The sequence below is a fragment of the Haliaeetus leucocephalus genome, unplaced genomic scaffold, assembly GCF_000737465.1.
Source record: "Haliaeetus leucocephalus isolate CR32 unplaced genomic scaffold, Haliaeetus_leucocephalus-4.0 Scaffold2, whole genome shotgun sequence".
In the NCBI taxonomy this organism is placed as follows: Eukaryota; Metazoa; Chordata; class Aves; order Accipitriformes; family Accipitridae; genus Haliaeetus; species Haliaeetus leucocephalus.
In genome coordinates, this window is record NW_010972438.1 from 11,726,622 (window position 1) to 11,749,720 (window position 23,099).

Below are 23,099 nucleotides of genomic sequence, written 5' to 3' on the forward strand. Positions count from 1 at the left end.
AGCCAAACTCCTCCCTAGCATGACTCCAGGGAAGCGTTTAGTTCACGATGTTTAAAACTGTTATTTGAGAACAAAAGTTAAACTGGCTGCAAAGTGCAAGGAGAGCTGCCTCCAGGAGCACTAGTCGCTGAGCAACCTTTGCTCCGGCTGTGCTACAGAAATAGCGAGGGCAAGACAAAGGGAAGGGGAAAGCACTGTGAGGATCAAGGACTTGTCCTCCAGCCTCGGGCACCTCCAGCCTGCCTACAGCTTAGGCTGTGCCTACAGGAGGATTTGGTTCAGCCTGCAGGGGAGTTTTGAGGACAGAAACTTGGTTTCTTTTAGAGGAAACTTAACCAAAAGCTCCACCCCTAAGGTGCTCTCATGGGGACATCGTTCCCCCAACCCACAGACAGGCTGTCCCGCCACAAGGCCCCTCACGTGTACCTGCTGTGTCATTACCCACGGAAAGCTCTGGTGTCCCCTGAGGTCCTGGAGCCCTCGCTCTTTCTTTTACAACCTGTTTTCCAACTCCCAGCCCTGTTTCCTTCTGCAATGGTATCTTCAGTCTCCTGAAGTGGACGTGCCACCTGGGGCCCCAGGGAGACAACCTGGCCCATAAATCTGTGAATTACAGGAGTATAAACTTCTGGAGCAGCAGGACAACCCCACGGCCACATCAGGAGGCTGCTAAGCTCATGGCTGCCCCGGGTACAAGAGAACCTGTGAGGAAAATCACTCCACAAAATTGAAGATTAACACAGTACTTTTGAAGTCCTGGGAGAGTAACTCTTTCAGGGGCAGCGCTGTGGACCCATGCTTCTTAGGGAGGCCTTGAGGGGACCTTTGGACATCCTACCAAGCCAGCCACTCCTTTGGATGCAAGGGCCTCAGTCCCAAAGTCATTGTGGGAGAGTCCAAAGGAGTGAGAGTGGCTTTCTCTACTACTGCAACTTGCCTCTAAGTTCTCCTAAAATATCCAAAGGTACCATTTAACAAACCTTTTCCAACTCCCTCCATATTTACAAGGGAGGAAGTCACCTGGGAAAGTATCTGTCGCTCAGCATGGAAACGCAGTGCTCATGGCACAGTGCAAATGACTGCCCTTACAGCCTGCACCCCGTCTCTCACACCGGTGGTCACCAGTGCCTCTTGAGAAACTGCTCATCCAGAATCCAATCTGCCCTTTGTATTTTGGCTCTTGTGTTACAAATTTTAGCACAGTTCATAACAGTATTTTTTTCTAAACCTAACGCATGCCAAATATCTTCAGCATGAACATCATTCCTGCTGGGGCTATTGGCTAACGCCTCTTTTTAAAAATAAAGAAGTAGGTACAAGTTGATTAGGGACCAAACTGGACTTTAAACATGCTGAAAAAGCCAAGCTGGGTCAGAAACTAATTCCACTCTTAACTGACCATCTGAGCAAGCCAAGAAAAAAAAATTTCTTCCTAAGCTATTTGTAGATCCTTTGGATTTAAGTTTCCCTACAGGTGTCTTCCTCTGCTGCTATGTTTTGATGCCTATATAAACACACAGAGGTCTGAGGTCATGCCCGTTCAGAAATCAGGCTATGCAATATAACTTAAAACTTGAAAAATAAGAGAGAAATGGGAATAAGAAGCTTAGGCCTGATGAAATCCAGGCATCTGGCAAAACAGAGTCTCCTCAGAGACTACAGAGAAAAATGAGGTAACAAAAATGACCTGAGAAACCTACAGCACGGGACAATGTTCACCACCTCTGTCAGTTTTACTGGTGAGGTCAAGGCCTTGCTTCATTGTCAGACTGATAAGAGATGTTATAGCTTCACAAAGTGTACTGCAAATGCTAACAGCTGGGGAAGAAGGAAACGCAGCCACAACAGGGGTGATTTGTCACTGTTTCCATTGTAAATCTCCGCTATCAGGGCATCTGAAGTGATTTGTTTCTGTTCTCCTGCTGCATTTAGAGAATCCCAACCAAGAAGGAAACAAGTTTTCTTCCAAACTAGACATTACACTGGGTTTTTAGGGCTCCCTGTACTCTCTAGGATGAATGCAGTTATACATCTAATGCCTTCCTCCACTGCTCCCAGACTGACCAGTCTGTCTCAGGATGGGTGAGAAGCACTGGCAAATACTGCTCAAACAACTGACATCCAGAGTAATTTTCTTTTCCTATCTAACATTCCCAATGGGGCTTCCATAAAATCTCAGGCCAGACCTCTGGCATGCCACTGAAGCTCCCTAAAAGCACCATGAAGAGGGGGTACTTACTCCCAAAACTCCGTGACAGGAGAGGTGAAGTTAGTGGCATTCAGTGATATCCACAGCGTTTTGTTCTTCCTGAGAGTGTCTTCCACGCAGGTCGGCGTGTTCCACTTCTGGTGGCAGTGCGCCCACGGCAGGACGCTCTGGAACGACTGGAACAGGTAGTAGAGTCCCCAGGCCAGGATGACAATGTAGTACACATTCAGAAGGGACACAATCACTATGGAAGCATAACCAATTCCTGGTGAGAGGGGGAGAGAAAAGAAATACATGCAGACATGACAGCTGTTTCTTGCTAGGGGGGGCTTGTGATCTCGTGGAGCTGGTGCTATTCCCGCTGTGTTGTGGGCTTGTATCCCGCTCTACCACACTGCTCTTGGAAGCTCAGCTCATCCTGATCACACATAAGCACCGACCTGCCACCACCTCTGATTAGCATGGGCACTCAGGATTGAGTTTCTGGCTGTGGTTTGCTGACATCGGAGGGGAGGTCTGCAGGACATCTACCCAATTTAACACTAACCAGGCTATTTCAAGTTTTATTAAAAGGAAATCAAGACGTCACACTTTGCTTACTTGGGAGCTACGCCATCTCACAACTTAGGTACCTACTTGGGCAACATCATTCTCACCACGCTGTCCCTCAAGCCAGCTTCCTTGGAGGCAGCTCAGCTGGGCAGCCCCTGCACCACTCATACTTATCGACTGGCTTGGCTCAGACTATGTGCAAAAGAAAGAAGAGAGTTCTTGAATGAGTTAAAAGGGAAAATTCCAAAGCTATCAGTAGAAAGCTGCTGTTTCTGCCCCAATTTCACTTGTGCAAAGGAAGCATGATATTTGTAGCTGTTATGGTTAATTAGATCAATGTTTAACTCTGCTATCAATATTTGATGATAAAAAGTGTTCCCTGTTTGTTTTTAAAAGCAGGGTCATGGGCAGATAAGGGCGAGTCCTACACAACTTCAGGAGGTGGCAGAATGCTGTTCCGGTGGCGGCTTTAATTAAATACCACAAATGTTCTCCTGAGTCTGCTATCTCTCTCCTCGCTCGGCAGTTTAGCCCCACCAGCAGATTCATACTGTGTCTTAAATCAGAAGCAGTACTATTTTTTTAAATACAAAATGAAAGGACGCTGAAAAGTCCCCTTTACTGAAAATCCTTTAGCTCCAAAAAGCTTACAACATTTGCCATGTAGGAATAACGGGGAAAAAAAGAGTTTTCCTTTAAAAACTTAGAGCAGTCTCTTACAAGAAGACAAAAAGCCTATGAGGTTCCCTTTAACTTCACTCTGATGGCTACCCCAGCACCTGGGATACCTGCCTCATATTTTACAGTTTCAAACCTTATTGCAGCAGGAGTCTTTACCACCAGAGATTATTTTTATGCCAGGTGAAAACAAGGAGAGCAAGTGCTATTTATTCTGTGCAGCTGCATTTCATTCAGGATATACACCTAGTCATATTACTAAAGCTACAGTTTCTCATTATGGGTGCCTGGGAGATTGCTATTTAAACACGGAACATACTTTCCTCCTCCTCCTCCTCAAAAAAAGGCTTCATAAAAGTGGGAGGGGGAGGAAGAAAATGGAGCTAAAGCAGCACAATTACATCAACTTCAGCAGCATTCTGAGTATTAGGTGGGAGTGTGAGCCACAGAAAAAGCCCTCACTTCTGCTTGGGGTGACATAAGGGGAGAAAGATGCCTGGAACAGCAATGGTGGCAGAGCTAGAGACATGTCAGCATGAAGTGCCCATTCTTTCCAAATGGGATTTGAGGAGTGCCGCTCTGTTTAGTGTAATTATTCCAAATGATTCTGCCTGTGCTGTCTGGCTGTAAAGGGTTATCTATGCACAAGATAAACATCCTCGGTATTTTTCTAACCTGCCTTTCATTTTTCATTCTAGTTAACTTCCAGAGCAGCATTTGTATAATTCCTGTGAGCGGTGAGTGATTCTTAATTTGCTGGCAAAGGCCCTTCAATAACATTAGGCCAACATGCCTGTTTGCCGGGACCTGCCCCATTATGACAAAAGTCCTGTTCCTGAACCCTACCAAAAAATGCTGTCCAGGTTTTGGCTGTATCAGTAACAGAGGGATGATACCAATGATAAGCTTTCACATGGCAGAGGGATTTTGATTTCCAGACCAGAATACTATTTTGAAGATGCTTTCACTAAGGCCACCTAGCCTTCCAAAACAGCACGTTCTCCGACACCTGTGAACAAAACGTGCAATTGCCTTTTTAATGCATAATATGCGGTTTCTTTCTTGCTTATCGGCAGTTCTGCCAGTTAACAAGATGATAGCATCAAAATCAATACTTTACTTTGTCCTTCAGACTCTCTGACTTCTACCTTTCCAGGAACCAGTATCATACCCTCAAATACTACAGCAAATAGCTGAATTAATGGACACGAGGGGAATAGTGTTGCTGCATATAGTTTACAGAGGTGTCTTTAAGCAGTAAAGCACAACAAGATGTACTAACCAGTGAAAATAGGGCAGATCTTTTCCCAGCATGTGATTCCACCTTCAGAGGTATACTGTCCTAGCACCACCTCCAGGAAAAACACAGGAAGACCTCCCCCAAACAGGAAAATGAAATAAGGTATAAGAAATGCACCTGTTGAGAAAATATAGTAAAAAATTGAGATGAAGTGAGTGCACTTACACAAGATCATCTAAAAAGTGGTAACAGGCATATATATACATATATACAGAGAAACATATCTGATATTTTAATATCAGTATATAAGAATCTTATTCTGGGGTATTTTTGCTCATATTCTCTGCAAGGGAATGGGTATATACAGCTGGAAAGGGCATTTTATTACCTTTTTAAAGTGAAAATCTGCAATAACAATGGGGTTAGGCACACAACAAGTTTCATGTGGCTCAGCATGCTCTTAGTCTGAAATCCACTGGTCTGAAATCCTACTGGTCTATATCAATACCATATCTTTTGGTTAAAACTCAGACTCAGTTGTAGCAGAAGTAAAAGAGCTAAAGAGGTTCAGTAGTATAAAATTTTAAATTGCTGTTGTTTTTCCCAAATTAAGTTTTAACAAAAACTATTAAGTAATAAAACAATCTCTCCTGAAGATTGGTGAAGAAGGCAGAAAACAGGTGTGTCAATATTCTTTTTAAAACTTGGATGAAGGCACTGAAAAATAGTAAGCATAAGGCAGACAGATTGATTAGTGAGAATGAAATAAAGAAATACTCACCTCCGCCATTTTTGTAGCAGAGATACGGAAACCGCCAGACATTGCCTAAACCAATAAATCCACCAGCCACAGACAGCAGAAAGTCAATCTTGCTCGCCCACTTCTCCCGCTGGGGCGGCTTTCCTTCTGCTTCATCCTCAGGCCGTGTCCCTGGGCTCTTGCCAGGGGAAGGTTTGAGGATGTCCTTGTGGAAATCTTTCAAGCACTGAAGCTTTTCCTTTGTTGCCATATTTCTGCTTTCTACACAGAGGGAAAAAAAAAAAAAACAACAACTCTGGGTTTATTAAACAGTCTACTGTTAGAGCTCTCTAATACTGCAAGAACTGTTTAACCAAACTCATTCCATAAAAACCAGTGATGTTTAACAAGCTGAGATATGAAAATACATCTGCTGCCTTCACTGAGCAGGAAAGACAAACCACCCCTGGACTCTACGGTCACCTCTGCAGCCAATGCAATGTAGAGGATAGCAAAGGTTTGACACCGCTGCCTACCTGCTGGCTGCACACAAAAGGTGTATGAAGACTGCACACTGCATCGGCATCAGCAGATGGTGTTACCAAGCAAGTGTCTCATGCTGTTTCCATGCCCATAATAAGGTATAAATCACTCCATCTGATTCCTTCTCAAACATTTAAGTGAAATACAGCAGAATAGTAAATCTCACCTTTCCAGATAAAACCCATTCCTCTATTTCCCAATAACCTGAACCATCCTGAATCATTTATTGCTTGCAATTTCCTTTCCCTGAAGTATTATAAAGCTTTCAGAAAACGATACATTCATAAAAACTGGAATGGAAAGTCATTTGTTCTAATCAACCTGCAGGAACTGAAGGAATCTTTTCAGTTTATTCCATTTTCATAACTGCACTGTTTTCCCTTGACATCAATAAAGGGACAAAAATAAACCTTTACATTCAATTATTGTCTTATATGCACCTACGCAATTGAACAGTTTGCCAAGAATGATGGCTCCTTAGTTAATTAAAAAGTCAGTGGCATGAGTCACCCGATACAAAACCCGAAGCATATTAAATCATAGCTGGTTTTATAATTTATGATGTTCAAAAATCATTGATTGTGTAAAAATAATAATAGAAAGAATTACTCTAACAAGTGCCTTTTTATCGAGGATTTCCTAATGAAAACAATTTAGGAATAACTTGTAGCTTTTATGTTAACTCAGATCTCAGGCATAAGAGGCCAATTCATTCCCCGCATAACTCAAGTGACTTTAGCTGGATCTGACCAGTTATTTTTGCATAGTGTTTTGATACTGAAAAGCACGTGAAATTTTCACCAGAACCAGGCAAACCAGCAAGTTTATTCCAGACCACAACCACTCCCTGCTTGTACATGTCATTATGGGTGCACAGTCATAAAAAAGTCATGCTACAGATTATCCCATTTGATAGCTGCAATCCTCCCTCATACCTGCTTGCTGGTTTTGTTCTCTAACCTGATTTAGCTTGTGGCAGTGACCTGAAACTTGAGTTGACATTAGCTCTGCAGGAAGTTTTTAGTCCGAACATGACTTTGAGATAGATATGCATCACTGTACCCGTAAATCTTTCCATTCACCACGGAAAGTTTCAGAAGGCTAACATTTTCACAAACCACAGCAGCTTGATATTCGCCCCACTGACATATTGGTGGCCTTTGCAAACCAGGTATTGCGACAGCAGTCACCTATCAGGCCATGATCTAAAAAGGGACTTTAATCTTCGCAATGCTAATCATTACTACTTTCTACTGTTTTTTAAAAAAGGCCACTGCTGACTGCACAGAGGTGGTATGAACAACTGCAATACCTCCTGGTCAACAGCAGAGAGAGCTCATAGAAGGAGAAATTAACCACAGGGTGATGGATCATCATCACCCACTGCAGGGGTATGAGGGCAGGACACATATTCCTCTACGGTATCTCCTATTGGTTGCTGTTAGAGACATGGAATGAGACAAAGTAGTGTAGTAACTGAATAAAAATGGTAGGGCCAGCTCTATAACAGCCTTTAGGCATCTAGTTGCTTTGTGGAATTAATTCACAATAGCTAACGTGTTCCTAGTATCATGCATGGAGATTAATGGAAGTCCCTCCAAGAGGGATTCACAGTAGCCTTAACCTCCCTGGGACAGCCGCATCTCACTCCGAGCCCCAAACAGATGCCACCCTGCATCATCCCCTGGAGTCATCTCTTGCAGGAGGAAAAAAAAAAAAAGTAGGTCCAACTGCTTTTCTTCAAAGAGGTACCTACAAGGTGGTTGACATCTTGCTCTCACTGCAGCAGCAACCAGGCATGGAGAAAGCCCAATTTCACTTTCTTTTGCTATTTGTACTGCTTGAATCCCTATCTTTCGTCTTGCAGGAGAATGTCATAACCATCAGGCAACAGGCTATTCTGGGCTGAGGAATGGAGGGCATTCGGACCATCTCTCATGGAAGCTGTTCTTCACACAGGTTATTGACACACTCATCAACAGAGGAAGAAAGTGTGCAAAAGAGAGAGTAACTCACATCTAGTGTTTAGGATACGCTCTTGTTTTTCAGACCATTTTTCGGTGAACTGCTGGGACAGCCATAAACCTGCTTAACGGCACAGAGATAAGTACATTTATAGATCCCTGCAGGATTAAGGTTTGAAATAGGAGCTTAACTGCTCCCCATGGGGACTGATACTGGAAATACCCCGAAACAGAACACTGAGCACACGGGCTACCTTTATGTCAAAAAAATGAGGGGACCTACAGCCATTGGCCACCTCTGAGACTAAAAACACTTCCAGGATTGCAATTTTTTGCAATCTACTTCTATCTTGTGACACAGAGTTCTTTATTTTTCTGTCAGATCTAGTCTTCTTGCCTGTGGATTTACTGTGGCCCAGGTGTCACTCAGTTCTACCCAGCATTTGGAAGCCTGACCAATTGATTGCATTCTGTAAACTCTAACTTTCCCTGGGACAAGGTGATCACCCTCTGGTTTATCCCAATTACTTGCACACAAAGTGTGAAACAGTGCCTTTTCAGACTCCTACTTCGTAACTGCATGGGACTGCATTTTAAAAAGGGATTTCTAATTTGTCTTAAGACAGCCCAAATTAATGGCCATGCTTGAAAACCTAATTACTGAGTGTAAGTTTTGTTTCAGCCATAGCTGGAGTGTGAAGATGGATTGTGATCTTTCCCTTAGCCCACAGATGACAAATCCTCAAGGTCATGCATGCTTTTGGGGTGGCCGTTTCACCATACAGGTGCCAGGAGATGGACCACCACAACTCTGTTGCAAGTCACCAGCTCTCACTAGTGGGGCACAGTACAGCACCTATCCAACGCCTGCACAAAATTAGTAACAGCCCAGTTTTACTGTGTATGTCTTATCTAGTCTTGCTAAAATCCCAACTGTGTTTCGACGGCCGGCAGCTGTGGCTGGCAGGCACGTACCGTCGACCAGTACCATAGGAATTGACGCTAAGCGGCCACCTGGGACTGCAATCCCAGCCCATGTCACGTTCAAGGGATGTCGGATTTATCCCCCTTTGCTGCCAACCATTGGTGTCCACCCAGCCATTCCCAATTACAGGAACTGTCTACAAAGGCTGCAAGGGTGGGGGGTACGGGCGATTCTCCTTGGTGAAGAAAAGCCAAGAAAATCAAGTTTGTTTAGTGAAAGGCATTGTCTTTTTCCTTAATGGGGTTCGAGTTTCATTTCCTTTAGTTATGTCCCACTGGGTGAGGTTAAAATGGCTCTTAAGGGAAATAGTCTGACAGAGATGCTGAAACAATATGTTGTCACCGCCCAGGTCAGAACCAGAGAATAATAGGTTATTTTTACTGTATCACTTAGTGGGGATGGTATCCGAGATCTAAGTCCATCTGACTCCCCCAAGGAAATAGATTGTAAGAAAATGCTCTTACGACCACATAGTCCAAAAGGAGCGATCCAAGTCTGAGGCATATGTCTGCCTCCCGGAGACATACGTCTGCCTTCCAGGAGCCACATCTGCCGGTGAGAGTACCCCCTCCAGGAAGCTTCGGGTGGCCCCAGGAAGCTCTGGCTTCATCTGATGAACTTAATACGGATAAATAAAAGCAGCAGTCAAGCCTGCCGTTTACAGTGCGCTACCAGGCTGAGTCCAGCCAAACAGCTAAAGCCTGATTCAAAAGTAAGGGGAGAAAGGATCCGGACTGGGCCAGGGCCAGGATCTGCTCTCTCGTACATTGGTACAAGCCCTAATTAACTGAGGAGGAAGTTATTGATTGTCAAACTGATGGTGGTAAAATGTGAAAAAATAGAACGAGGGAGCAAGCACGGGTGCTTTGCGCTTCTCAAGCATCTGCTCCCTGGTGCGGCCAGGAGCACCACAAGGGCTCCTCTCCTTCTGCAGGAGAATCGTGCGGCTGTCCCTTGCGCCTAGTGCACAAATTTCCTCATGTGAAATACCGCTGCAATAACCCAAGCTCTCTTGCTGTCCCCCGTGACTGACTAGTCTTTGGTGTACAGCTGAAAATACCAAAAGATTAGCCATAAGCAGAGCACTTTCACAGCCAACCCGGCTTGGGTCATCAACTGTGCTACAGCTATCATGCCTTTGCACGTACAGCCTGCACCTCAGATAACCCATACCCTTTAAAAAATACTGGCATTGAAACGTAATCCTTCATAACATGCAAAAAATGAGTGGTAGGGAAAGGAGGAGGCACTGGGCAAAGGGATCAGACGATGAGAGATGCAGATGGGGGAAGGCCACCAGTGTGGACAGGACCTGCTGGCTGTCGGAACATACACAACTCACATTACTGCTGAACCACTAACTTTTTTTGACAGACAACCCATGGATTACACATCTGAAAATACATTGTTCGATTTCTGCTTTTACGGTAATGATCCACTCCAAGCTTCTTATAGCCAGAGACAGGTGACCAATGCAGGGCAACACCTTCCAGGAGAAGCCCCGAGGACAAATTCATCGTGGATGCTACCTCACTTAATAGTCTTTAAAAATCAAGTCTTCAAAACAATGGTTTTCCAAATGCTGATGGAAACACGAAAATCAAAGTCTGCCTGTACACACAGATATGTATTTGTAAATATTTACGCATGCTAAAATGCATGCCCTGTCTTGTGTCTGAAGATCAGAAACCACAGCAAAGGAGCTACTTCTTTTGCAGTCAATGCATATAAACTTTGAATAGGGATTCAACATACTGAATTGGTGACTAGAATCATAGCTCAACATTTGTTTTCTAGCGCCTTCTTCCATTAGAAAACTAAAAGTGAAGTACATACTCTTGAGTGTCTCTGACCTTGATGGGAATGCTGCCTGAGGAATGACTGTACGGCTGTACTGCTGATTTTATGGTCTGGTTTTGCAGCCTACTACCACTACTTTTGCTTTCAAGGACCCCTTTCTACTAAGTTCAGCCTGTGCAGACTTATGTCTTGAGCTTTTCAGTACTCTCTCCTCCTCTTCTGTCTCAATGGCTTTTGAAAGACACCTGTTTATCACATTATAGTTAATTTTTCTAACCCTACTTAAGCTCTGCCTCTTTAGACATTATCATGTCTCCTATTTTTCTGCCTTTTTTTTCTTTTGTATCTTGGAAATTGAAGTCAACCTCCCTTAAAAAATAGAGCTTTCCTAGATCTGCCAATCTATTTGTGGGTTGGTTCTTTTTAAATTAGTATTATTTTATATTCATATTCATGAATATTTCAAAATTAGCTGCCCTTATTGCTGGATCAGAGCTGCTCTTCAAGTAAGCAGCTTCCACTCTCATTGAGAGCAATGGAAAAGCTGCTATTGATTTCAACAGTAGTAGGATCAGGTCCTGAATAAAACTGCATTTATTATGTTTGGCTCATTTCCTAGGATTACTTGGAACTTTGAAAGCTGTAATTCTTGATGTTGACAGCTTTCCCTCCCTCCCAGAGCAGTGTGGTTTAGCCAATCAATACATGATTAAAATAAACAGCCCCTTGATCAAACTTATGGCTTTAGTGCAACTCTTTCTGATCTGCAGAAGAAAAAGCCTTTATGTTTGGCAGCCCTCGAGGCCACACCAGTATCCAAAGAGCACCTGACTTCATTTATCGTCTTTAACTCATATCCAAGCTCTTTCTGCTTCATTGAACGAGATACCTATGTTTTCTGAAAAATAATACCACTCCCTTTATTGCACACATTGCCTCTCTTCTTCTTAAAAATGCCTCTAAAAATTCCCTGAACTACATCTCACTGTTCTCTTTGTCTTTAATGGACTCCTCTTTGTCTGATTAGTTTTCCCTGCTTATGGGTAGTTATTTAAACATCTATCCATTTGTCCTTTCTTCTTTCTCAGTTTTCCCTCCAACTTTCGCCATCTCCCTTCTCACTTCTTCATCGTTTCCTTTTCTTTCACTATGACACTTTTTTTAGTCTTCTAAGATAGACTGGAAAATCTGCTACTGAACATTTTCTAGGAGCAAAATGCACTCCTTTATAAAGCTGAAGTCTATTCTGAAAGGAAAGCCCAGGGCTTAATGCAATTTCTTTTTCATCAGTTGTGGTCTGGACAAAAGGTATCTTTTTTTCCCCACATGCTTTTTTCTCTCTGGTGTTTCCATTCGTGCTCTTCAAATGCTTCATATAGGTACCATGCCACAGCACAGAGCCGTTACAAAATCCTGCATCTTTGCTCAGATTTCAGCAGCAGAAAATCTGCAGTCACGTAATACTCTAGATGCTCATTTTGTTCTACTTATTTACATGAAAGAACAAAGCAGTTACCACTAAACCCAGAACAGGAGGAAATTAAAAACTCCTTTCCCGTTGTGTGGGGTGGAAAGGAGGAGGAAGAATATCCACAAACTCCAATGGATTTGAGAGGGAACATGACCCTGACCCTAAACGCAGGGGCTGAAGCAAATATGATGCTTCCCAGCCTCAACAGGATGGAGCCTGATTCCCCAGGGAGACGGCCCAGGGCAGCCCTGGCCCCCGCAGCAGTCAGCGAGGACAGCGAAGCAGAGGACTGGCACACTGCATCACACTGGTTATGACTCCATCCTACTGAAATCCTCTGTGGGCACAGTGCCTCCCGTATCCCAGTGAGAAACCAAGCGTCCTGCACAGGAGAGCAGTGGTCCTCCTGCTCTGTCCCCTCCTCAAAGAAGAAAGCCCATGGGCAACTCTTGCAAAGAGGACCACAGGGAAGGAGAGCGTGAAAGCAAGGGTTGACAGAGGCAGGGAGAATGAAGGGAAACTGCTTATCCCCTCTACACCGTACTGGTAATTATGTGTGGGAGAGCATCCAGTTAACACTTGGTTTGTTCACGTGAAGCCAACTGCTGACCTAATTTAATGCCTCCAGGTGTGCCAGCTATCAGCCTTCTGGCTGTCAACAGGCTGGAAAGAAGCACAACCTCCCTGCTGCCTTCCCTGCATACTCCCTCTGCTGTACCAGCTCCCCCATTGTGAAAGTGAAATAACATTAATTCACTGGGTGACACCACCTCTAGAGGCCTTCTCTTTAAGAGAGGGCCCTTACAAAATGCAGGGGTATATCCAAGTGGTGTGGCAAGATGATGGCTTTCCAAGCCAGATGGGCATTGTCGAAGAAGATTCAATGAGCTGTGCACATCCTCGACTCTTCAGCCACCTTGTATCCTGCAGTTATACAACTTTTGACCAAAGGAACTAGCTTTTTCATATTTCGTTTTCCATTCTGAAGGTCTGCTGTTGAGTGGATTGCAATTCTCTAGCAAGTCTTCATGTCAGTTAAACTAGTTCTACTGCCACAAATGAACCACATCAAAATCTGTGAGAGGTGTCCCTCATCCTGCTATAAAAAAGACAAGAGGCTTAAAGCCCACAAAGCTTATGAACTTGAATAGTCAGTGGTGTGCATTGTGCCTATTGAATTTTTCGCATGTGATTAATAACGTATTGATTCTATGTGACACATCTGCAAGGCAATTACAACACGTGTTAATGTCAGACAGCAATCTCTGTGCCATGATAACAGAGCAGTGCCCCAGTGCAGGGAAGAGAAACAATAAAGTAGCCATTTAGTGAAACAAATGTGCAATAAAAAGTATGAATTCATTATTTCAAAGTAATTTTTTCTTGGGGATAAATCATTCTACCCTCACCTGTTTTTTCAACTAATTCTAAACTTAGCCTTAAACTTACTGAGTTTACCAATGCTAGTGTTGAGGGCTTTCTCGTAATTGAAGATTACTGTATTTTTTCAGTATGTTTTCCAACTGAGTAAAAAACAGATATAAGATTACATGTTTTTGGAAAAACAAGTGGAGTTTTCCATACCCACTAATGGCTTTGATCAGCTTTGTAAGCAGGCTGTTGCCATACCTGCCTAGGCCACCTCCACACAAAGATGAAGTTGTGTTTTTATTGCCTCTATCCACTCATCTTAAACAATAACTGAGGACAGATTTCTATGCCACCTGTGGCAGCTGTTTAAACATGTCATATAGTACCTTAGTCCCACAAATCTAGATCCCAACGTCATCAGTGGAGAACGATCCTTTCTTCTTCTTTGTTCCTGTGCCCCATCTGCATAACACCTGGGTTTTTTTCTAGAATACATTAATGGAAGGAAGAATTGTGCAACACAGCACCATGGGTGGAAAACGGCCAGCCAACCTGTACTACGAAAACAGCTATTACACGCACACGATCAGCAGCGTTAGCCCCATTACAGGACTATAAAGTCTGAGAAGGTTACAAAGCCCTGAGGACAGAGCCATGAGCTCTAAAACTTAAAGATAAGAGTGAGCTACTTTTGATTTCAGTCTTGACTTCTCCTCCATGCTGGCAGTAATTACCAGCAAAAGTATGATTCAGTGATGGAAATGAGCTGTAGACTTTTAAGATGTGGAGCTAAGGTGGACCGACGACCCTTGCCGCCGAACCACGGTATTCGAGTGACTACAGTGCTCGGCCAAGGCACCACTGCTCACAGGCCTTCAGCCATCAGAGATTTCCTAAGGACCCTGAGGTTTAATGTACTGTTGTTGTTTTCTTTCCTTCAAGAAAAAAACTGAACAGAAACTTTAAGCATATGAAGTTTCACACAGGAAATGAAATCGAAACTACTGATACAGCAGAGGAAAACAGAGCACGGGGGGGTTCTGCAGAGGATATGCCAAAAGAAGAAGTGGCAAAGTTGATGAACAAGCTCACAGAGAGTGCAACTTTGCAAAACAGGTCAGTGAACTGTAGACTTCCACGCACACAAAAAAGCAAAGCTGTGTAGACTCTATGGTATTTATTTGCTTTCATGCAGCTGGTGCCAGGTGCTGGCTTGCACGGCTGGACACTGGCATGTTTTGTTTAATCCCAGAACAGCCTTGGCTCAGTCTCCAGCTGCAGCTCCGTCCTCTGAGCTTCCACGGCTGGCCAGAGCTACTCACCGTGCTCCTGGAGGGCATTTCAGAAAGAATACCACTATGTCCTACAGCCCTCTCAATGGGCATTATTTAATCAAAAATTTGGTTTTGTACCCATCCATTTTGAAGGTCTGAGTTGGAAGTAAAACCTTCAATATTGACCACTAAACCAATCTGCTTTTAAATACCACATGATTCACGCTGATTCCCAATGAGGGGTGTATTTTCAGTTCACTTTTGCCACGGACCTCTAACATCAGCTTTCATAGATGGAGAGCTGCGCTCATTTTTATGTCAAGAGATATGAAAATCAAATAGCACCAGAACAAATACTTCACTTCTCCAAGGAAACTAGCATATAAACCACTTCTGCATACCGCGGTCTGCAAAGTGCAGAGCACACACCAAGCACAAGCAAAACCCTGATCCCACACACTACTTGGACAAAAGCCCCACTGAATTCACCCGGAATAGCTGCCTCCGAAGGGAATTTTTTAAGAGCGAGGCTGATTCCAATACAAGAAACAAGCATCTCCAGTCCTACCTTTATACCAGTGTCAACCCCACAGGGTACAGGTACTTGCTTTTTTGCACGTAAGAATCTCCAAATATAGCATGACAATATATGAACAGCCTGAGTATTTTTCTCTATCTCTTATCTTTTCAAACAAACACCAGCTGATGGTTTTCATTACAGGTTGCTTTTATAGTCCTAGCCTGACTACTGTAAACTTAACCTACTCCTGTTGACCAGTTCAGAGATGCAGTTCACACAGCTGAACAGTTGAGAACCTGCCTTAGCGCAATTTCATCTAAGCGAACATGCTTACACTAGATACCAATGTGGCACATTAACCTTTAACATTTCATCACAACTACAACTGTTTTTCATGATGGTGTGGTTTTTTTGGTGTACAAAATTACAGACAGGTGGGAAACTGTTTGCAGTTCCACCATAAATGATGGGTACATGACAAACAGCTGAGAGAGATAGCCATAAAACCATTCCATATGTAAACTAATGGCAGAAAGCAAGAGAACTTCCTTTGGTTTACTCTTCTGGATTTTTGTAAGGAAGTGGCATGCGTACAAGAACTACATGAACTTCTGATAGTTTTGCAGAAGGAGAAACCTAGGTGATTCAAAGTCAGATGTATTGCCTTAAATTCCTCATGTGAATATTATCTGTTTATTAAATTTGACTTGTCATCTATACCTTGGGTACTGCAGGAAGAATGGAGGAGAAGGGACCTTCAACCCTCCTAAGCAACAGTATCTTCTGCTACAATATTCCCTCTAACATGGCACAACAGCTTTTTCACATTTGAAAGAGCAACCTTCTACATCATGTAAGGAGGATCTGTATGAGGAGAGAGAACTGACATGGTTACAGAAAAGGGAGCGCAGCAATCACTAGAAGAAGTATATGAAAACAAGTCTGTCCTGTTAAATCTTGATTTTAGAATCCTGCCTTGCATAAAAAGGGGAAACAAAGGCTTTTGGTTGCTGATATTTAGTCTTTCCTCAATCCACTATGGTAGCACCATTTATAAACTTTACTTTTGACAGACCCTGATGGGAAATAAGGTGTCTGCATAAGCAATATACTGCTTGCTGATAAAGGAGAGATATGGAGAAAAATCATCTTATCTTCGCAGACTTTAAAGAGCAACCCTATAAAACTATTCCCATGTTTCTTTTTCCTAGCAAGGGAGTTTGTTTGGTTTTTTTTTTTCTATAATAGCTAGATCATCGTTGAAAATTCCCTAGACTGATATGGTGAATCTGAGTGTGGTTTTGCTTTGTTTCAGCATAATTAAAATAACATTATACTGACAAAGGGTGGTTTTTGGCTAGCATATGGGCCAAACCATGAAAATTTGCTACCCGATAGAGCTCGCAGATGCCCCCCTGCACGTCCAAAGCTCTTTGGCAGACAGCTGCAGGGCTGGGAAGGCGTTTAGCTGAGGAGCAGATGCTCTGTGCAGCATTAACTCCCTCACGTGGTTACAGCCGCATGAGGAAACCAGCACGTAATGGCAGAGCGAGGGCAATTGGTGACTCGCTAAATCCTAAATACCCCAAAGCTATCTTCAAGGCTGCTAGAGAATGGAGTTTGTAACCTGAAGGGAAAAAAGCTGATTTTTACTTTTTAAATACTTATCGTCTTGATATAATTATGCATCAAACTCTTCAACTGATAACTTCAATTGGCACTTAATGAAGATTTGAAGAGATCTCGAATGAAATCCTGGTAAAAATTCCAACTAATTTCAGAGATACCCAAATTTCACCTGGTAATCTCATCTGATGCTTCCATTTACATCTTGATTTTGATCCCATATGAGTAAAAAGCACTGTAACTTCACTGACCTTCAGGAGGTCGCTCCTGTTCTATGCTGGTATGAATGAGAGTGACTCCAACAGGGAGTGAGGAATTAGTGACACGCACAGCACCATGGCTGAATCAGAACAGGAACTGGGTGTTAAACTGAACCATAAAATAATCTAGGTTAGAAGGGACTTCTGGAGGTCATGTAGCCCAGCCTCTCGCTCACAGAAGGGCCAACGTCAAAATCAGACTGGGTTGCTGATGGCCTTATCGGATCAAGCTCTGAAAACCATCAAGAGCGGAGACTGTACGATCTCTGTGCAATCCATCCCACTGCTTCACTCCTCTCAGGGTGAACATTTTTTCCTTATAACCAGTCTGAATTTCCCTATCGGACAAAGAAAGAAGACGAGGAGGAAAAGGGAGAGGAGGATTAACACAAAATGACAAGACAATACCGAATGGAAGGCTCAATCTTCATATTCTGATACTGCACACATATAACACAAGCAGTTGGAAAGACAAAGATACAGAGGGTGTGTGTGGTGAGTGACAAATGGGTAAGCTCCAGGTTAAGTACAAAATAAGCAACAGTCCCTGATGGCAGCATATCAGACGATACTCATTTTATTGTCAGAGTAAAAACATATTCCCTTAAGAAACCAAAGAAGAAACCCCACTGAATGTTACAATGCATGCCAAGCAATTACTGCTTTCCACAATGTATCCTGTGACTCACTGTGCCACAATAAATTGGCATATGGTGCTCATTCAGGGTATATAACTCACACATTTGCAATGGCTCTAAAGAGCTAATAGTTACTTGGACTGTAGTTAATGTGGGGGGGTTTAATTTCCCCATGGCAATGCAATAAATGTCATGCTTATTATTGTATGATTATTATTTTAAAAAGAATAAAATAACGGTTTTAGTGGCAGGCAAGTGTCATTAACGCCTGAAATCTCTTGTATGCTAGGGAAATCAATTCAGACAACGTCTGGCATGCGAAAGCACATAAATAATTGGTAAATACTACCTGCGGTCTTCTGGGTCCAGATTTGCCTGATGCCAAGAGCAATCAACTCCTTTTTGGCTGCAAAGGATAGGAGGGCACTCAATACCTTGCAGAAGGCACTCAGTACCTGGCAAAAATCAAGCTTTCTGTGTGCCAGCACCCCACGAAAGAGCAAACCCTGAACCAGAAATGGTTCTCTTCTCTTACAAGGGAAGGCAACCTCCTAGAAAGACACAGAGTCAGCTCTCCATAAGGTGCCAAATACTCTCCCTGCCTGGGAAAGGTGCACCCCTCTTAAAAACCAGCTCTAACTCTCTTATCAAAGGAGACAAAAAGCAAAACCCAAAGCATCTGTCTTTCAGTGAGTCTGCCCAAGAGCAGAAATAGACTAGAAATCCAGCTTTTATCATTAATAAGACATCAGAGATGCCTAAAAGCAGGGACCGAGCAGCAGCAGAAGAAACTGTGTGCGATTACAAGAAAATTTATCTCCTGTAATCAAGATTACTCAAATGAGCCCAGGCTACACCATGACTTGTGAATACCACCGAGAGAATATGGCTTCGGAGTGCTAAAGGAGCTTTCCACCATACCAAGGTGACTTAATGGGGCAAAAAGTCCTATATAGGCAAGGTCTACGTAACGCTTGTATACATTTGATACAAGTCCACTGAAGCCAGTGCTATTCATTAGCAAAAGTGGATCAGTAAGATAGAAGTGGACCACTGGGATTTTGCCCACGTAGGGACTCAGAGCTACAGCAGAAGTGCCATGGGTTTCAAGGTCAGCAGGACTGATTCCTGAAAAAGGACGTCTGACTTTTTGATACTGTTTACACAATGATAAAGCAATAGCGATGCTACTGGAATCAACAAAGCTATGCTGGAGTAAATCAGTTGAGAATTAGATCCCGAATCTGTGTGTCTTTGCAGCTAATTTCACAGGTATTAAACAACACTAACGTCTCAAAACGTGACTTGGAAGGAAAAACATAAACAACATCTCAGCCTACAGCTCCTATTGCTCCCTGATCCCCGAGGAGGCAATTATTCCCTCGGTGGTGTTCTGTATGGGCCAAATACAATGATTGCCAATACAAATATTTTGTCCTGGGTTTTTGCTTTATAAAATGTAAATTTGGACTGTGTGGCCTCAGGTGTTCTCTTCAGTGCTTAACACAACACGTTCCAAATGGTGATCGGGGAGCATGGCCATGACCTTAGCATGAACGGCAATGGTGAATAACCACCTGCTCTGTCTAGTTCCTCACCTTGAATCTCCTGAACTGTTTGTGTGGAAGACAGCTGAAATTGTGCCTGAACCAAGACTGCCAGCGTCTGACCTGCACTCTTTTATTGTTATTCTGTAGATTCTTTGCTAGTGCTCACAAAATATTCTCCATCTCCTCAGAAATATCTTTGATTTATTAACATGTTTGTTGCATCTTGCTTACCTACCTTCCTCTAGGAATGTACTTGAAAGTACAAAAGTAGGTAAAAATTAAGTAGGGCTCAGACCTTTTTCCAATCAAAACTCATATTCATCTATGTAAAAATGTCAAAGTCTTCATTTCACCGAAGGAGATAAAACCAGCATTTAGGTAATAATGACCTCCTCAACACAAAGACCCTCCCTTCAGAGAAGGAAATGCTGCCTTTGTCCCGATCCCATACAATCATTCTCTTGTTGGTTAATTCATGACAGTGTTAGCTAGATTTTCATTATAGGGTATTATTTGTAGCTGCTGTTTTCATGAAGCAGCTGTACTAAACAAGCAAGATTTATGTTCCTTTTTAAATTGCTTGAAATAATTAGCATTGTTAAATTTAGACTGAAAGAACCTACTGATTTCTCTATTTTTTAAAATAAATACAGAAGCTACAAAGCGATCTACCACCACCAGTCAGGCTTGGGCCAGAACAGTATGCGCTCCATATACTCTCCAAAATATGTTTTAGATGCGGATATAATCTAAGTTCTCCAAACAACCTTTTAAACGTAAATGATGGTTGTGCTGAATTGTTTTAACAACTGCACTGTGGGTTATTCTTCTCCAACCTAAACTCAGGCAGGACTTCTTTTTATTCCTGTTCTGGTCTCTACAGGTGCAAATGGGCACCCTGGATCTGGATCACACTGGTAAGCTCAATGGAAAGTCAGACCAAAACTGAGACCCAGATCCGGATCAGAATTTTGCAGCTGACTTCCTAGCTTGATGATTTATACTGCATCCAACTATTATAAAAGCCCTGACCCATGCCAGGCATTCAAATACCAAACTCGGAGCTTGTGGTTTGCTCTCATCTCTGCATCATTTACTTTTTCCACTCATTCCCCCTTAACCACAGCTTGCTGTATTGACACTCCAGATACTTATTTAAAACAAGTAAACACGATGCCCTCCCCAACCCAATTTGGCCATTTCACAGCTACTGCTGCATTTTGCAGCCTGATCCAACAAACCTGCTTCATGACAGCACCGAACAAACCACCTCTAAAAAGCTTTTCACTCATAGGGGTTTTTTGTTTGTTTGTTTAGTCAGTTTTGTGATTCATCAGCCTTACGGTATTTTTCTTGGTGCAGGTGCTGCCATCCTGGCAGTCCAGGTTTCCTCAGTGCAATGGGAAAGACAAGATGAAATACCAGGGGCCGTGACAGAACTTAGCCTTAATGGTTCTACAAGAGGGGACTAATGTTGAGCAGACATTTGGCTAACTATCACTCCAGAAGAGGTGAGGAAAAGATGATTTGCTGTGGGAAAGACCACATCGTGCCATGCATAGGAGGGATACAGCAACAATATACTAACTATATAACGAGAAAAGGTACAAAATGAAGACAAGAAGGTGGCTAAACCTGTCAGTTTTTACATTATGAACTTTTATAACTAGAGGAAAGAAAAGTTAGGGAAGGTATGCAAACAAGTATGACGGAGCTGGGAAACGAGTCTGGAGTAATGTGCAGAAGACAGTCGTGATAGGTATCAAAACATAAAATTGTAAGTAAGTACTTCTTTGCTCTATATATGATAAAACAGTAACAACTTCTACATAAATGATAAAATCCCAAGGCATTAAACTAAATACATAGGCATACTGTCTTAAATCATTCCTGAGTAAAATAAGTAAGTGGCATGCAATGGGATGGGGATTTAGTGCTAGGAAGTATAAAGCCCTGCATCTCAGGAGAGCTGTGACATTGCCTGAGAAGCAGCTAGCTGCAAAGCTGTGAATCCAGGAAAGACCTAAAGGTGATTGCAGGTAAGATTAGCCAAGTAATACAGTTTCTCTCTGTGATGCTACTGAGTGATGCAGGAGAAGTGTCAAAAGCTAAGCTATTTCTGGATGTGTACATATGAAGGGATAATATGGAAATCTAAAGCATAATGCTATGTCAAAACAACCACAGTGAATATAGTATGAGCTGTTCAAGTCTCCACAGATTAGAAAGGAGATAGAAAAATGAAAGGAAATACAAATAAGGACAATAAAAATGATCGAAGGAGAGAGTAAGAGAGCTAAATTAATATGGTCTATAAATGAGGAGACTCCTGGGCTGAGATCCAGCTATAAATACCTTCAAGGTACTGTGTGTAGAGGAAGGTAATTAATCTAGCTCAAAAGACAGTAGGACAAGAAGCAACTGCTTGAATTTAGGAATGGAAAAATTCAGGATGTAGAATAAAAAAAATTATTTGAAGAGACACATCTGCTCAACAGGGCAGACTCCCAAGGTGGTAGCCAAGGCATACTAACTGTATGCAACAGAGAACAAGTTGAATAAAAGGCTCTGGGAAATGCTGCAGTCACAGCTTTCTACATTCCAAAGAGATCACTACAGACCAACTTATTGATCTTTTAGTGTCTTTATCAGTTATCTGAAATACTGCTCCTCTATTTAAAAACCAACCAACCAAGCAATAAAACCAACACCCAAAGCTATACATCCATGTAGTGACAATACATCCATGCCAGAGCTCAGAAATGGGAGTGTGCAGCTCTTCGACGTGCAACACAGGTAATGGCAAACCTCTCTAACTCTCTTCTGGCTATTCAGTGGTGCTTGCAATGTGAGTCTGCTGGGTGCTGGGCAGGACATTGTCAGCAAAACATAAACTGCTGACCCAGCCAGCAGATTATTCTGAGTATCTCAACACCGAGGTCAAAGGCTGAAGTGGGAACTACCTCTTGTGATACTCGTGGTCTTCCCCAGCCTTGTGTTAAGAGATCCTGCACGGAAGCTTTCAATGTCACTGCATAAATTATGTACTTTGATTTATGATTAGTTGAAAACCAACACTAGCTGTATTTAACAATCCTCAGGAGCTCTAAAATACACCTGCATTAAGAAAATAAAATAAAAATCCCCAAACATTTGCAACAGGCCTTAAAATTTTCAATGACAAATGTGTATACACAAACGTGAGGAATATAAAACCCAGGTACCATTATACCCCCCCTTAAACATATCCCATCCCAACTGCACTCACCAATCGGGACTTCTGTCCCCTCCTCAATGTAGATGGGCAGTGGTGATTCCTCCATAGGATGAGGCACTGATGGAAAGTAATGAATTGTGGTAGTATTTGTCGCAAAGTGACTACAAAAGATGGTCCCTTTCTTATCATTACAACTACATATGGCTGGTTACTGTCACACAGAGTCCTTTCTCAAAGTGGTCACCTCCTGTCACGGTGACACATCCAAGTCACAGCCCTGAGGGGTTGATCCCCACCGAGCATTCACTGCCACAGGAGTCAACTCCCTCTGAACAGGGCCTGGGAGAGATCCCTGTCCTGGATGCTTCACGATCCTGCCATTTCGTTATAGCCTCGCTATTCCTGTCCCTGGAGTTTAATTCTCTTTTGGAAACTCACACAGTTGAAGAAGCCAAGGGGAGC

The 23,099-nt window shown here is 42.8% G+C and overlaps 1 protein-coding gene across 3 annotated transcripts in view; it reads right to left on the bottom strand.

Moving 5' to 3' along the window:
• SLC6A6 (solute carrier family 6 (neurotransmitter transporter), member 6) overlaps positions 1–23,099 on the bottom strand; it is a 51,942-nt gene that overhangs the window by 22,536 nt on the left and 6,307 nt on the right. Inside the window, exons 3-7 of one of the 3 annotated variants that reach the window (XM_010571560.1) lie at positions 22,689–22,754; positions 18,220–18,276; positions 5,461–5,700; positions 4,722–4,856; positions 2,240–2,474 (exon numbers count right to left, since the gene is read on the bottom strand). In XM_010571560.1, the coding sequence (XP_010569862.1) occupies positions 2,240–2,474; positions 4,722–4,856; positions 5,461–5,700; positions 18,220–18,276; positions 22,689–22,754 (733 nt within the window). The remainder of the gene's footprint in view (positions 1–2,239; positions 2,475–4,721; positions 4,857–5,460; positions 5,701–18,219; positions 18,277–22,688; positions 22,755–23,099) is intronic. The other 2 variants (XM_010571569.1, XM_010571578.1) reach the window with 2 other exon arrangements.